We start from the raw sequence: 17049 nt of genomic DNA on the forward strand, positions 1-17049 counted from the left end.
CTCGCTAACCGTTGGCCCAGGTGTGCCTCCCCCGGGGCCCAAAGGGGGCCCGGCTGGGAGGTTGCTGTTCTGGTCCCTACTTAGGAAGACAGAGGCAAAGAAATCATTAAACATGTTAGCTTTGTCATCTGGTGTGACGACCAAGTTTCCCAACGCATCCTGCAAGGGCCCCACATTACCTGGGACCTTCTTTTTACCCCCTATGTAAAGGTGTGTGGGCCCTGTATGCAGTCCACAAAGGGGAAGGAAGGCACCTCAGAATAGGATTCGTAATAGCCAGCACACTGTAAGAGAAGCTGCCTCGAGAGCTAATGTTGAAGAGGACAGTTTCTCTTAGCTGCCTCTCATTTCCAAGGCTTAGACCCCTCACTGTGTTGCATGGAAAGAGAGTACCTGTGCTTGGGATTTGTCCTGGAGTTAAGTGCTTAGGCTATTTCATTTGAAACCAGAGGAGGCATTACTCCTTTCTTCCAAAACACAGTTGATGTTAGTTCCTTCTTCATCCCCTTCTGTACAATAACGTATTGATAGATCAGTTGCCCAGGCTCTGGGAGTCTTAAGCCTCCCTTCTCTGCGTGACGGGTTTCAGATCCATACCTCTCTCTGCCTGGGAGTGTGCCCTAACCATCTGGCTACTCTGGGGTGGGAGCACTCTGCCCATATTGGTGCGGTACCAGGGTCCAGAAAGGCATGGAAGATCCGCAGGGTTAGAGTGGGGGAGAGAGAGAGCGTGACTAGTTTAAAGGGTACAGCACTTGTCCATGTGGAGATACCTGGGATCAGGCCCATCAGGGGATATAGATGTAGAAATACTTATTCTGTGGACCATGAGGGGGAGTGAAGATTTTGAAATGGGAACCAGCCTGTTTGCTGTTGACAACTTCTGGGCACACGTGAAAACAGAACTCTAGGTTTTTGGGGGAATTTTATTGGTGGAAACTTAGAAGTTTGTACACTTCAGTCCTCCTGCATTAGAAGGTAGCACTTCTAGACTTCAGCACTTGCATTCTGCCCAAGTTCCTTGTGGACCAGGGCCTTGGTGCCTTTGTTTGATTAATTTTTATATCATAAGTCCTATAAACTTGTTCTTTCCATCAGGAGCCAGCAGAGAAGAAATAACAGAACACTGGGACTGGTTGGAGCACAATGTTATGAAGACTTTGTCTGTATTCGATTCAAATGAAGATATTACTAGCTTTGTACAGGGAAAAATCAGAGTAAGTAGCATGCAGGCTGCATAGCTAATAGAGTTAACTTTTTCTGACTTGCTCTTCAGAAACATATTGGAAACACCCCCTTTCTAGGGCAAGGGGGACAGCACTGTCAGTCTAATGCTTGTCAACAGATTGTACATTTGAGTTAAATAGGAGCAGTTAAGTGGGATGAAACTATTCTACCCTATTCAAAAATGCTAAGAGAAATTCTGTTGCTGCTGGTAAATAAAATATCCATTGGCCTTAAGTAACTGTTTAAAATTGATGGAAAATAGAGTATCCCACTGCTTCTCCCCCTCAGCTTTTACATAAGATCTTTAATTACATGGCCCGGCTGGACAGACATTTCTTTTTGATCAGATGATTTTTTTGCTTGTTTTATTTTACTTCTAGGGCTTGATTGCTGAAGAGGGGAAGGGTTCGTTCATAAAAGAAGAAGATCCTGAGAAATTCCGGGAAGCTCTTCTGAAATTTGAAAAGTGTTTTGGATTGCCAGAGCAGGAGAAGTTGGTGACCTATTACTCATGCAGTTACTGGAGAGGGCGAGTGCCCTGTCAGGGGTGGCTTTACCTCAGTACCAACTTCCTTAGCTTTTATTCCTTTTTGTTGGGAGCAGAAAGTAAGTCAGCCCCAATGACTTATCAGCATTTTGTTTACCATTCTTCAGATACGAAGCAATTTCAAATTCAGTCTTCAGAGATCAAATGTTGATATATTTCTTCACATATTTCATAATGTGAGAATTGAGGTTCAAAACCAGTGCCTTTTTTCTGCTCTTTTCTATGCATATATTTGCATATATAACCCTCTAGTCAGTTTGTGCTGCATATCTTTGTCTCCACTTCACACAAAATGTAGGTCTGTTATAATTCTCTGCTGCAGAGCATGCATTTTTAGCTCAAGCTGTACAAGTTCATTAATTCAGTCCATGAGACTTGTGATTTAGTTCCTGTCTTGCATGTAGACTTAAAAATAGCTTCCCAAACAGATAGATTGTACAGTGGTGATATTTATGCATAACTCTAGTGAGTAAATTCACTTTGCTCCAGCAAATGTATTGAGTTCAGGGAATAATAAATATGCAACATTCCAACTCAAAAATGCGAAGAAAGTTGCATAGCCTTATAAATGGATAAATGTAATGAAAATATACATGTATTTCACCATTGCTAACAGGAGGCATTAAGGTGCATCAGAAAGATACCAAGCCTGTTAGATATAAATGGTGGGCTTGCTTGATGAAGTCTTACTTCAGCTTTTTCCTGCCACTGGCAGGGGTTCGGACTCGATGATCCTTTGAGGTTCCTTCCAACCCTAGCATCTATGAATCTAAGTGCGCATTAAAACAAAGCAGCCTGTGTGACACAGTTTGGCAATTTTGCAGTTTCAGGTGAAACAAAGATTAGAGAGCCTAATTTAGTATTTGCTTATATGGTGCTCTTTGATGTTTTTCTCTCCATAAAATTCTAGCTTGGCAAATTTCCTTTAGAGCATCTTAAAAGATAGTCTCTGGCTTTGTATTAGCAACAGCTATAGTTTTAGTAGTCTGTTTGGTTTTGCAAGTGGTAATTGCAGGGAACCGAACACCCTCAGTTCCCGCTGAAGTCGATAGCAGTTGCTTGCATTCAGCACTTGGAAGGCAGTGGACAGTACCTTTCAGGACTGGGCAACAAAACAGCGTCATCAAATACTTAGAGCTAGATTGAGATAGCCCACAATTAAGCAGAAGACAGAGAAGGATGGCACCTTTATAGACTAAGATGGCTAACATTCATTGAGAGGCATGATCTTTCAGAGGTCTACTTTGTCAGATGCTATGGCAGCAGTCCATTCATGGCATCCGATGAAGCAGGCTGTAGCTACGAATGCTCTTGCCTCATCATCTGGACATAAGAAAGAACTTCTTCACTGTCTGAGCCCACAAGGTTTGGAATAGATTGCTGTCGGAGGCGGTTCAAGCACCCACTTTGAACACCTTCAAGACACATTTGGATGCTTATCTTGCTGGGATCCTATGATCCCTGCTGACTTCCTGCCCCTGGGGCAGGGGGCTGGACTCTGATCCCCTGGTGAAGCCCAAATGTCTATGAAATCTGTAATGTGCCACCCTGCCCTGCTTCTGCTGTAGGGATAGATTATTACCCTTATAGGTGTCAGTAGTATTTAACCAGAGCAAGTAGTCCCACTGAACCCAGTGAAATACTTGTGGAGGATGGTACTGTTCAGCATGAGGAGGGGTTATTTGTAATCTGGCCCTTACAAACTGCAAATTTAATTTTCTTGTGGTATGTAGAACTTGTTTTGCATTAAGTGAAAAGAACAATTGCAAGCCATGCAAGTATTTTAGTGCAGGAAGCTACTGTTATTGGGCCTGTCTGTTTAAAAAGTAAGCAAGAAAACTGACCTGGATCAAAACAATTTTCTCTTTTTCAGCACAAAACCCACATTTTTGTCTGAAATGAGAACTACAATGAAGGTTGTTCTATGGCTTGCTGTAGTGCTTTTAGCTATGATTAAACTGCCTGATGAACAGCGATTTTACTGCTCTGTTTCATTACACTTCATTATTGCTGTTGACCATGTATATGTTCCCTTAAACTAATATTTATAATGATAAATTATGTACACTGTTTATAAACCTGTTTTTCAGTAAAACTCATCATCTCCTGGGATGAAATCTCGAGACTTGAAAAGACCTCCAATGTGATCCTGACGGAGAGCATTCATGTGTGCTCCCATGGGGAGGATCACTACTTTTCCATGTTTTTGCACATTAATGAGACCTTCCTGCTCATGGAGCAGCTGGCAAACTACACCGTAAGGAGACTTTTTGACAAGGAGACTTTTGAAAGTGACCAAATCCTCCATGATCCCCTGCAAATCACTAAGAGGTAATTTATTTTGTAGTGTAGGTAGTGCATCCTCTCTGTTCACAGTACAGTTCTAAGGTATAGGTAAGGGAGTCCCAAGGGCTTTGCAATAACAGCTTTGTAGATGCTTATCTCTCTTGCTCAAGTGCCTTGTTAAGCTTTAGGGATGAAATGATTCAGGGTTCTACAATTTACTGTTATTTGGCAGAAGAAATGATATTACCATGATTGATGAGCGAGAGAAGCTTGATTTGCAAAGACTTGTCTCATGTGCCTCTGTCCTATCTGTACTGCTTCTCCATGGATAACTGAATGAACAGAAATGCTATTCAAAGTACGTGGCAGAGCAGGAATTAAGTAGACTTTTACTTCTTGCATATTTAATCTGTAAGTGCAGGGATCTCCTTCCTTAAGATGGACCTGAACACAATGTGTTATTTACCCAGAAAGAAGTATCCAAGTGAATAAGGGAGCTGATTGTCTTCACTATGATTTGTGGAGGAGAAATGTCTTGTGCTAGTCTTCATTCTCTTGCATTGCATCCCAATATAGGATTAACTAGATCAGTGGGGGCCATTCTTCCTGGCAGACATGCCACAAATTAGCCCCGCACCCTCCCCCAGTGCTGCTCCACTTCCCTTCTTCTCCCTGATCTGTGGCTCTGCTTACTGCTTCTTTCCCTATCTGCTGCTGTGCTACCTGTCCCCTCCCCCATCTGCCACATGTCACACACACAGGCTGCCTGTGCCACCTGTGGCACTCATACTGCTGGTTTACCACCCCTGAGCTAGACAGAGCCAAATTTTGGTATCCTAAGCAAGTATAAATTTGGATTGTCTGCACGAAACCAGTGGAGGTTTTCAGATTTGTCTAAGTGGTATTGAACGTGAAGTCTGGCCCAGTGGGTATATTATTACAAATAACCATGGGCGTGTTTTTAATTTTTTAGAAGCCCTTCTACTGGAGAGGCCCTGAAATAACAATTTTGTATGATTCAACTTAATTTTTTTCTGAGGGCATCTGAATGAGCATCTTGTGCATCATTAAAGCTAATCAGTTGGTTTCCAGTCTGGGTTTATAAAATCCTTTCATGTTTTACAAACCAGAAATGATTGTAATTGAAGACTTTATTATTTTTTTATAAAGAAATAGAAGAGATTTAGAACAGAAAAAATACAGAATTATTTAGTATTTTCATTTTACTAAAGCTGCTAAACTCCTTGATTTGTTTCCTCTGAGAAGACCGCTTAATATTTCTGATATTTTATTGTTTTCTTCTTTTCCATAAAGAGAGATCATCGTTGGTTTTATATCCCCACATCTACCATGTAACCATCTCAGGAGGGGTTACTTACTCTAGATAAGAATTGTATTAAAGGACCTGAAATATTTTCTGAACAAGATTGCAATGAAGTGAATTTTTTAAAAGTGCGGTTTTAGCAGGAAGTAGGCATAGGAAATCAGAATCCCTCATGTCACTGAAACGAAGCCTATTGGCAAAGGAGGGAAAAGGAAACCATTTTTTTAACGTGTTAATTGGATGGCAAATGGAAAGGTGACATATGATTGGCAAAGGGTGACTTAAAATCAGCAGTGCCCTGGGGCCTGGTTTTCCTTACTCATTTAATTGTTTTGGGGAACATGGGAGTTTCAGATATAAAATATGCCGTGGTGAAAAGTGTGTTTCCCCAGGTCGTTACATGATTGTTAGGTATCCTGCCTTTTCAACTCTCATTTCCATTTTGCTGCTTTAGATAGCAGTCCAGGAGTTCCATAAATCTGTTAGCTTAATATTTTTCTTCACTTAATTTAATTTGATCAGCCCCTAGCTATAGCCCCTGACACCCTTAATAATAACTCTCCCTCCCTAGGTGTTTATTACACCAACGATTGCACTTGCTCTAGGTGTGTATTTTGTAGGTAATTGACATCTTGGTTTGGTGGCAGTGCTGGCGTTGGATGTAGCACTCCTGCTAGCACTGTTTCTGGCAGCATTTGTGTGAATAATAATCCTATGGCAGATGCTTCTAACACGCTGTGTTTCTAGTTCCTTAATCCTCTGGCAAGCCAAAACATGTTTAAGCTTCATTGGTTTATCGTGAGGCATCAGAAATCAGAGCATATTTGGGTTTTTAGAAGGCATTTCCCCCCCTATCTGATTTAGTGCCCATTTCTGCAAAAAAAATTTCTGCCCGTTTTAGTGCCTGTAAAGCGTTCTGAGATCTGGAGTTAGGCACCTATTTTGATTGAAATGCGTACTTAAGTGCTTTGTTGAACAGGGATGGATTTAAGCATATGCTTAAATACTTGCTAAAGTGTGAATTCAAGGGCCTGATTTTGCGGTGTGCTAACCACTCTGGGCTCTTTGGGAAATGAGGGTGTTCAGACCTTTATTTAGTACCACTCTGGACTATTAGTGTTAGAAAATGTGTCATTTAACTTTTGGACAGTAGTCCTTTCCCAAGGCAGTTCAGCTTTAAATGTAAAGTGATATAAGAATTAATTACAACTTTGAATCCCTTGTTCCCTTTCATCCTGTTTTAGAGGTCTGGAGAGCCGAGCCCACAGCAAGCAGTTCAGTGCGTTCTTTAGGCTACCCAAAGAAGAGACCTTGCAGGAAGTGCATGAATGCTTCTTATGGGTTCCATTCTGCCATTTCAGCGCCCTGGGGAAAATGTGCATTTCAGAGAACTACATCTGCTTTGCCAGCCAAGATGGCAACCTGTGCACTGTGATCATTCCTCTAAGAGAGGTAGTGCAAATTGTGGTCAGAGCCAGTTATTCTACACAAATTAGAAGTCTTTCAGTATAACATAGCCACAGCCATTGAGTTTTCTATTGGTCAAGCATCTCATTAGGAAATAGATGCAATTTGTGCTTGTTTTAATTTGTATACTTACATCCCCGCCAATATCAACTGTGCTTAAACTAAACCTGCTGTACACAAAACCTCTTCACATTTCTGTCCCAGGACTTCTGATGCATTCTGTCTGCTTTTTAGTTGAGGAGGGGATCACCAATATCTTATCTTGCATGAGTCTCCCCGTTCATACTTAATCAGAGTGTCTTCCTTTAAAATGTAAGATGAGTCAAAAGTAAAGTGTGGGAGGGGGCAGGTGTCTGAGGCACCAGAGGTAGGTGCTGCTGTCTATCCCCTTTAGTTTGCCAGCATAAATCTGATTGGTGCCACTTGTTCAGAGGATTATATAAAAGGAGGTTAGTGAATAAATGCCTATCTACCATTAGAAACCTCCTTGGACAGGTAAGGACCGTAAGGTAATAGAGATGATTACGTTATGCCTTATGATAAACAAAACGTATTTGTGGAGCAGTGCATAGAAAAACTCTCCTATCTCTGCCTATGCTGCATATATTTGGTAGATTGGCACATTTTGATCACCCTAGTGTTGACCACCTTGCACCAGTATCAAATACACTTTTTAAAATAACTGTCCTTGGAAATTATAAAGATGTTGGCACACATTCTTGTGACGCTCATACTTGCTTCCTCATATGCATATACATTATATGGGATACTAGATGGGATAGGGCAGACCTTCATTTGGTGTGTATTGTTATTCCAAGTAATGGAGCTAAGACAGCTGATACCATTGAGGTTTTGCCCTGCTGCCTGCTGGATGTTGTCAGAGCATGTTTTTCACTTGAGATGGGAGTCTAAAGGCCATGATATACACTGATGCAAGCCAACTTCTAGTGCGCTCAACGGACTTCAGTAGGCTGGAACGGGTATAAGTGCGGCATACTTTGTTTAGGTATTGTAGTTCATGTGATTTGGTTTTGGTAGTACTGAGAAGAACAGGGACTCTTACCAACTGTAACTCCAGAGCCTAACATTTAGAGTTACAGAATCAGATTTTGCTTTTTCAGATTTTCAGGCCCTTAACATTGTTTTACATCATTGCAGAGTTGCTTCATTTTTGTTGGTAGTCTTTATTCTTCCCTTGCAGTGGTATTAAACACTCAGCAGCAGGAGTCAGCCTAGTGATTAACAGTTGTCTTGCTGACATGTTATTCCCCAAAAGCACTCCATTATTAAAACGTATTAATGGTGGTAACCCATAACCATTCTGACATGTCAGTTAAGATCTGCTCCAGCTGTTGCTTGCTGTGACAGATGTCTTCAGCAGGGTATTCTCAGCGGAGAGCCTTTCCTGTCCAACCTGGTTCACTTGATTATTTTCAAGAGCCAGAGTCTGACTGAATTCAAATCACAGTGTTAGATGCACCAGTTTCAGCAGTCACAGGGGACTAAATATTCAGGTATGCTCAGCATTCAATATGCTCATCTCTTGAAAGTCTTTTCCCCAGTAATGATTGGTTTTTATAATGGAGGTAACTTATCTTGTGCCTCATGATAATGAGCTTAAATATTCCCACAGTATTAATTCTGCTTGGGTAGTGGTCTAATTTTATCCGTATTGTCATTGGTGATAGTGAGGGGGAGGGCTTTCTTAATTACGTGCACTTGCTATTTTCTGTTCTCAACTCAAGCTGACAAAATGAGGTAAAAGGATGGGATAACTGATTTGTGTGTTCTTGTCTCCTTAGGTTGTAGGTGTGGATAAAGCTGATCCAGCTAGCAGTGGAGTCAGCATTAGCATCAAAGGAAAAAGAGCTTTTCGTTTCACGGATGTTAAAGACTTTGAGCAACTGGTGGTAAAGCTCCGGCTCAAATGTGGTGCAACGTCAAGTCCACAGCACACCACAAATCCAGAGGTGACAGCATAAGTAATACTAATTTCTTAACAACTGCTTAACGGGAGGGTGTTGAAATAAGCACATTGTCTAGTAAGAAGCTAACTGTCTTAGTTTATGTTCTATGTTGCCACTGTAAAGCATCTGGATTTTAACGTGAAATGGGACTGGATATAAATTCAGGGGCGCAGCAGTTTCAATCCTCAAGATGTCTGATACCTGGATTTTGTAAGCAGTCACATTTAAAAAAAAATAACAATGAAAAAGAATGTTAAACCCATTTTCCTCTACTTAAAAAACAAAAGCCAGCAGCCAGGGTAAAATTGATCCTGTGCAGTCAGTGGAGCTGGATCAGTTTATCCCAGTTGAGGGTTTGGCTCAGGCCCTGTCATACTGTACATTTTCTCCTATTAGACATGGCCAAATCTGTCCAAGCTGTATTTCATGGTTTCATAGTTGGTAGGGTTGGAAGAGACCTGAGCAGATCATCAAGTCCGACCCCCGGTCTGTGGGATCCAGAAGATAACCCTCAAACCATCTGAAACCAGCACTTTTTAATGTAGTCTTTGGCATGCTTTCCTCATACTTTTCATTCATTTAGGCCCCTGTTTTGATTGGAATTTTACTTTGACATTCAGTGAAGGAGCTAACAAAAAACCCTTCATTTACAGTGTCCTGATCAGTCAGGTTCCAGATACAGAACAGTTTGCTAGGCTTTAACCCTCTTGGCATGCACAGTTTGGGAGCTACATGACTTTCCTGTAGGATAACCCTACCCTTGCTTAACCTAATGCTGTACTGGGGAGGGCTATGTGTGGGTAAATACTAGGTATCTCTGCTTGCTCCAGCAAGCATTAAGAACAGGCAGTCTCAAACTCTAGGAAATCTTTATACACTGAGCAAATCGAGGGCAAGTCCTGTCACTGAAGGGTACAGTATCCAGGGACTGGCATCTCAGCTGTGCAGGAACATTTGCTGCATTTTATTTTCTAATACGTTTCTTGGCAATCATCAGCATTGGGGATGTTGGCTCTCAGAGAGGTATTCTGTCAAGAGCAGGGACATAGGCAGAGTTGAGCAGACAGCTGCAGTTAACCTGTAGGTAACATACAGTTTTTTCTAAGCCTAATATTTGATGGGATGGCAGCTGTATATAGTGAAGTACTTATGAAACAAAGAACCTTCGACTCAGTACAGATGGCCCTTCTTGTTGCTGTGCACAGCTCGGAACCGTTTAGAGGAATAACAGCTGAAAAATCGTAAGTGGTTGGAATTGCCTCCAAAATGGGATCTGAAACGGTGCAGTTCATCTGCTGGCTCAGCATGGAAAAATAGCTTGTTGTCAAAGCCTCTTCCTGGAGTTCTGTTCTTAAGGGTTAAAAATTAAAGTGAGCAATGAAAAAACCCAAGATCATTGAATAACAACAGCAATGAAGTATAGCAGTGGTTGTCAACCGGAGGTACGTATACCCCTCAGGATACTCAGATAGGTTGTAGGGGGTACGTATGGGCAGGCAGGCGGGCTAGGCGGAGCACGCTCTGGGGCACGGTGGCGGCGTCTCCCCTGGCCCCTTCCCATACTTTGCTTCTTACCTGGGGGAGGGGGAGGGATGCAGCAGGCGCTGCCAGCCCTTTGCAGCACATCACAGCCAGCCGCCGGATAAACCGCTCTCACAGCTCTGCCCCTTGAAAACCAGAGAAAAATATAAAGGGGTACATGAGCTGAAACTTTGAGACAGAAGGAGTACACTTGTTAAAAAAGGTTGAAAACCCCTGATCTATAGGAGGGAGCAGCCACTTCTGTGGCATCTTGGTGCTGAGGTTTGGCTTTCTCATGAACTTTGGCTTTTCGATTGGCCACATGTGCTCTTCCATAGTTGTTTGCCCATTTTTACTCTACCATATTTCTTTATAATCCATCATCTTTCCACTTAAGGTGCAAAAGATGAATATCTTTTGCATGCATGCCGAAAGGAACTTGCTGAATGGCAGTGGTGCTGAGCTCATTATGTTTTGGCTTATTTTTATTAAAATGCTATCAGAAATATTGGGCTGACGAAAAATATACAATGCATTTAACTGCTAGTTTTAATATACGGCAGCTCATGTCCGTGTCTCTTTTTCTGTTGAAGTCAATGGGAGTCTCTTGTTTGTCTTCAGTGGCTTTTGATCTTGTCCGCGTATCGTATATAGCTCTTGGTCCCACAAGGGTTTGTCATGAAAAAATAGGCATAAAACTTGCTGCATCATGTGGCCTTTTCGAGTGCTACCCCTTAAATTCAGCAGGGAAGGGATTATTTGTAATTTTCTGTAGGAGACTTTTAGCATGTCCTTGAATCCTGTATAATTATTGCGTTATAATAATGTGTCTGATGTCTGTTGGTTCTTAAAATGTGCACAAGTAGTGATATTTTGATAGTATCTCTTATCAGTGCTGCTTTCTGATGACTTCTGGCTGTTGGGGTTTAATGTATTCTGTGTAGGTTGCCATTAGTCCTGACCCTGATAACTTGGTGGATTATTATGAGGGACGGTCGATGGGGCAAAAAGACAGCAGCAAGACTGTCAGCACGGAAGCCCTTATGACTGTTTTCCATCCTCAGGATGCCGAGAACCTGGACTCTAAAATGGTAAGGAAGTGGGCAACTTTCTGTTTCTAATTTGAAAAGGACTAAATTGAAGTGGAAACTTTATTTCAGTTAAAACTTGATTTCCTCCCTACCCCTATTGCTTGGGCAATCTTCTCTCCTCTGCCTACTCTGCTTCTTTACTCTTTGTTATATTTCCAAAGGGGTTTGTATATCACATTATTCAATTTTTGCTCATCTTGTTTAATAAGCATACACCTTATCCTTTCTTAGCAATATCATCCAGCTCTTCTGCCTCCCGCAGGAAGGAGCTGCCATTATTGTTGTTATTGTCATATAAATAGTATAATATTTTGTAGCGCTGAGCTTGTGCTTAAAATCGCATCCATATGAATTGCCAGGACTTAACAACTACAGGAAATGGTTTGGGAACAAATAAAATGCAATCCAGAGATCAGTTTAATTTGTTCCCCCTCACTTCATTCCCTATGCACATCTTAGTAACAACATTTTGATTTGGAGAATATACTTACTTTATTAATGATAAAAATGGATCTATGCCTTATTTTTGCTATTTAATGTATGAGGAAGGCTTGGAAAATGTATTTAAAAAATTCTGTTTACTTTTTACATTAGAAACCCAGTTCATGGGAACTTGTGAGCATGTCTACATGAAACAGGACTATGCTTAGGGGGTGCTGCTGAGAGAACCCGTTTGCCCACTCTCTCCCTCCTGAAAAATGTACGCTGGAGCTGCTTTTGCCTTGCAGGGTGCGTGGTGTTGGAGTGAGTGGTCAGAGCCTGTTTTCATGATAGCATTCCCAAGTGCTGTTCAACACTGGGACATGGCCTACGGGTACTGAAGAGCTTGTGGGATTGGGACCAGAATTAGTCAAAACGTAGAATTTCTGTTCTATGAGAAATTCCTGTATTCCAAAGAAGTTTTCATTCTGGTTTGGAAGAGAAATTGGAACTTCTGAACTTTCATTCTGTAACTTTTAATTGTGTTTCTTTTTATCGTGTCATTTTGGCCCTTCTCCCCAGTACACACGTAAGCATAATAGAGCCCACTATCTGTATTCCCTGGGCTGCCAGAATTCCAGGAGTCTTGATTATGGGAAGACACCAGTGCAGAGGAGAGACCCAGAAATGTTGAGAGCCCCAGTTCCAGTTGGTTCTTCTGGAGATGCCCAGGTCCTGATTGCATGGCAAGGAACCTCATAACCCTGAGATCCTGATGTCTAGGGCTTCCCAAGGCTTCCTTGCTCCCCCTTACAGAGTGAGCATCCCTGCAATGTTAAAAAAGACAAAATGGAGTAACAGCGCACATGCTGTTCCCAAGTTGTAGCAATAGTGATGGTAATCATTAATTGCCCTGCCTGTAAGATCACGGAAAGCTGAATTGCATTTTGCCCGCATAATGAAGTTCATTGTAGCATGCAAGTCTTGTACTTTGCAAAGAGCTATATTCAACACTTCTCTCTCCTTACTCAGACAATATACTCATAACTTCAGTTTTGCTTAAGTAAGGAACTGACTCACCAGCTCTTAGTCACACAAGTAGGCTTTCCTCTTTTGGCTAGCCTCACTGAGGTCATGGACGTTTCAGGAGAAATCCATTTTTGAGCTTTAGCAGAAATGGACTAGTTTACTTTATTCTCTTCAATTTCATGCCAGATAAATATATGATGTGCTCTGGATTCCATATGGACTTATGCATTTTGAGTCCTCAGTGCTGGTCTTAAACTAGGCCCGATTTCCTGCTTCAAATTGTTCTAGTTATTGATTCACCTTTAGTTCTGTTTGTTTGGAGTTGCTCTGAGAACAGCTTGATGCTGCAGAACGCTTAATGGGTAAGTAGACCGGGGGCAGAAAAGACTGAGAGCCTGGAGCACCTACAGGATACTTCCCAGTTCCCCAGCCCACTGTGTCATGGATCTGGCCATCTGAGGTGGCGCAACACGGGGTGAGAGAGGAGGCAAAAAACAGAATAACCTGTTTTGTCATCTGGGTTCCCATATCCAAGGGAAGTAAGCTGATTGCTGAGGTGAGCAAGAAGCATTTTGTGGGCACATAAAGAGGAAGCATATAAGCGCAACGTAATTAAGCAAGCGAGATGTCTCATTGACTTTGAAATTCTTCACTTTTTTTTTTTAATTACATTGATGTATCAGGGCCATAACACTGCTTTCACTGTCTCTTTACTCAGGCCTTTGAAGTTGGCCCCTGTGAGCAGTCTGCCTCATGTGCCTTCTTCATTTTCTTCTTCCCTGTCTCTTTCTGTGCTTATTCCTTTTCTGCCTTGCTCTTTTCCTTCTCTATTTCCCCTTTTCCCCTTTATCTTTTGCCCTTGGAGTGGCCCATCTCATTCCAGCATGTTGCTTCACCCAGAAGATTTTTTTTTTCTATTGTTGACCATCTCTGCAAAATATGAGGATGTTTAAACATTGGCTGATGTTATGGGGACTTTCCACACCCCCCCATGCAATGAAGAGCAGTCACAGAGTTCCACAGGAGAAGCTGAGGTTACTAGATAATAGGAATGGCTGCCCTGCATTGAGTACTGACTTTTTCTCATCACCCATGTCCATACTAGCAATATGTTTTGGTGATAGCTGTTACTTTTCTTGCAGGCTTTTGCAAAGCCTGGCCTGACCACAGTGACATTTATGTCCCTTAGCAAACTTTCTTCTGCCCCACTGAAGTCTTTTGACTGTCAGTCTCTCCACACAGCACAGCTTTCCCAAAGGACAGATCTCTGGGGTGGTTTGCAGCCAAAAGGGCCTCAAGGACGGTCCTTCAAGTAAGAGCTGTTGATGCGAGGAAGACATTAATGAATAATTGGAAGATTTGTATCCTGCTAAGAAATGAGTTGCTTGGATCACTTCCTCTATCTCTCTTAGTTTTGATTGCATTTTATTGGCAAAAAAATGCCAACTTTATCACGTTTGCTTAGCTTTTACTGACAGTCTCCTGTATGGAGGAGACTGAAATATATTTAGCCATGAATAAACATGGAGGAATTTAGTCTCATTCCCATTGTATTAGATGGGATATTGAAAATAAGTAATCAGTTTGCTTATATTTTCCTTACTTAATTTGACCTACTGTATAGAGAATCAGTTCTGCTTTTACCTACTCCAATGCAAGTCCAGAGTAATAGTACTGACATAGGTCTTGTTATTCCCATTTATGTTGGCATAACCAAGAGTAACATTTGCTCCTCTCCTTTCAGCATACGGACTGACTTTCAAACTGACTGACTTGCTAACTGGACTTTTATTTTTGCTTTGATAGTTAAAAGAAAAAATGAAAGAGCAATCCTGGAATATCCTCTTTGCAGAATGTGGCCGTGGTGTTAGCATGTTTCGGACAAGGAAGACTCGTGACCTAGTAGTACGAGGGATCCCAGAGATGTTAAGAGGAGAGCTGTGGCTTCTCTTCTCAGGTACTGAGTAGTAGTGAATTTTAGGGATGGGAACGTTCTAGTTAGCGATCAAAGACACTGTGTCAAAACTGCTGTTTTCTGCTGCAGCAAAGTCTTGAATTTCTGAAGAAAGAAGCATTAAAGCAACCAGGTAAGGATCTTACAGTCTTGAATTGAAACAAGCCCAAGCCTATAGTCTTGACTATTAAAAGACTAATTTGCTGACTCCAACAGCTTCTTAAAACTGTACTAGTAAAATTATGCTCATTTCATTGGTAGGTTGCCTGCAATGCCCTAAAGTTTCAAGGGGACAGCATTAGATTAACCCTGTTCTGACTTCATTTTAAACCCTTGTCATGGAACTTTGTTCCCTAGTTCAATTTAAACAGCTTTTGGTAGGGATGGCAGCTTCATAAACCAATGGCTTCTCTAGTAGAGAGTTTTATTTGGATTTTGACTAACTTTTTGACAATGCTACTTAAATCACAGATTCATGGTTATAAACATATAACGGGTTTTACTTACAGTTCTTCCAAAGACATTTGCATGTGGAAATGACAGAAGTGCTTTCATGGCCTTTATCACAGTAGTACAATATCTTTATCTCCTTTGACAAGCAGTTTGTTCAGATGAATTCCATTCTGTTCATGAGGCAGGGAAGTACTATCATCATCTGCGTTTTGCAACAAAAGTGCTGATGTGCGGAGTAAGGCACTGTGCACTTACAGCTCCCATTAACTACAGTGCTTGTGGAAACTGCCCCAAGGACATGCTGGTGGTTGCACTGGAAGTCTGTGGCTGTCTTCTCCACTCCCATCCCTCCCCATACCAGTGGTGATTTGTGTAGTTCTTCCAGAGGTTTAGTATACCATAACAATTACTTTTAAATTTATCCAGCCAGTATACCATGTGATAGTTCTTGCTGAGAGTTTATAAACACAACAGTCATAGAATTGTTAGCTTTTCTTCAAGGTTTGGGCATTTATGCCACACATCAGCTTGGTGTTTGAGCATGTTTAGCATGTAATGATACAGAAAGCTTAGATTGTTCCCACTGAGAAACACAGGTGCTTTCAGAAAAGTGCATAGATCAGAAATGGTTTGACCAGCTTTCTTAAGGAGGAAGAAAAAATTGCCTTTCCAGAAAAGATGTGCACAATTACAGATAGAAAAAGGTTTGTTTGTTTTTTATGGAAGGGAAGAGAAATTAGGTATGTAATGCAAAGGAAGGTACCATGTTAATTATGTTGACTACCTTTTCCACTTTACAATTCAGTGTTAGGCCAGTATGGGGCCCACTGATTTCAATAATGCCACTCTTGTGTAATACTGAGATAATGTCCTAGAGAATCACGATGTTGATGTAGTTTAATAGCTACTTGAACTTGTATACGTTTTGGAAAGAACTGATGTGGTACTCGACTGTTGTCATCTTACGTTGTGCAATAAAACACGTTGGCAGGTGCTGTTAATGACATGGCTACCAACCCTGGTTATTACACGGAAGTGGTGGAAATGTCCATTGGGACAAGCACCTTGGCTACTGATGAAATTGAGCGAGACTTGCGTCGTTCCCTGCCTGAGCACCCAGCATTTCAGAGTGACACTGGCATTTCTGCGCTCCGGAGAGTTCTCACAGCTTATGCATACAGAAATCCCAAGATTGGGTACTGTCAGGTGGGACTGCCCTGAGACTGCACATGTTAGTCATCTAACCATTACTTACATTAATGCATGATAACCATTATTATAGCAATGCCATATAAAATATATCACACTTCTGTAGATTCATCAGTTTACTTCTGGCTTAAACTCCAAACTATCAGATGATACTGATTTTTGTGCTGTACTTGTTTGGCACTAGAGACTGCTTATGACATGACTTTATCTGCTGTAATCTTTGGATATTTATGAGGCTTACATTATAGCTTGCTTTTGAGTGTACAGAATATAGCTTGAATGTTGTACTGTGAATTTTAACTGTATCGTCGCATAGGTCCACAGATAGCTAGAGTTGCTTATTTGGCCTGAACTATGAAAACACGTGATACACAAGCTTTAAGAAATATACATAGTATATAACATAGAGCAAAACTCAGTTGTACCGAGTGCTTCTGTTGTCTGTCTTTGCTAACGCCTCCTGCTCTGCTTGACTGTTACAGGCGATGAACATTTTGACATCAGTATTGCTGCTGTATGCTAAAGAGGAAGAAGCTTTCTGGCTATTGGTTGCT

General features: G+C 41.5%; 1 protein-coding gene across 2 annotated transcripts in view; it reads left to right on the plus strand.

The window, feature by feature from the left end:
- The window catches only part of TBC1D8B (TBC1 domain family member 8B), a 71710-nt gene that overhangs the window by 34490 nt on the left and 20171 nt on the right, over window positions 1–17049 (plus strand). Inside the window, exons 3-11 of one of the 2 annotated variants that reach the window (XM_019521631.1) lie at window positions 1099–1217; window positions 1608–1833; window positions 3865–4105; window positions 6629–6836; window positions 8654–8821; window positions 11284–11430; window positions 14686–14836; window positions 16278–16492; window positions 16978–17043. In XM_019521631.1, coding sequence (XP_019377176.1) covers window positions 1099–1217; window positions 1608–1833; window positions 3865–4105; window positions 6629–6836; window positions 8654–8821; window positions 11284–11430; window positions 14686–14836; window positions 16278–16492; window positions 16978–17043 — 1541 coding nt within the window. The remainder of the gene's footprint in view (window positions 1–1098; window positions 1218–1607; window positions 1834–3864; window positions 4106–6628; window positions 6837–8653; window positions 8822–11283; window positions 11431–14685; window positions 14837–16277; window positions 16493–16977; window positions 17044–17049) is intronic. The other variant, XM_019521632.1, reaches the window with a different exon arrangement.

Source organism: Gavialis gangeticus, unplaced genomic scaffold (assembly GCF_001723915.1).
Source record: "Gavialis gangeticus isolate Ggan-Ray unplaced genomic scaffold, GavGan_comp1, whole genome shotgun sequence".
NCBI lineage: Eukaryota > Metazoa > Chordata > Crocodylia > Gavialidae > Gavialis > Gavialis gangeticus.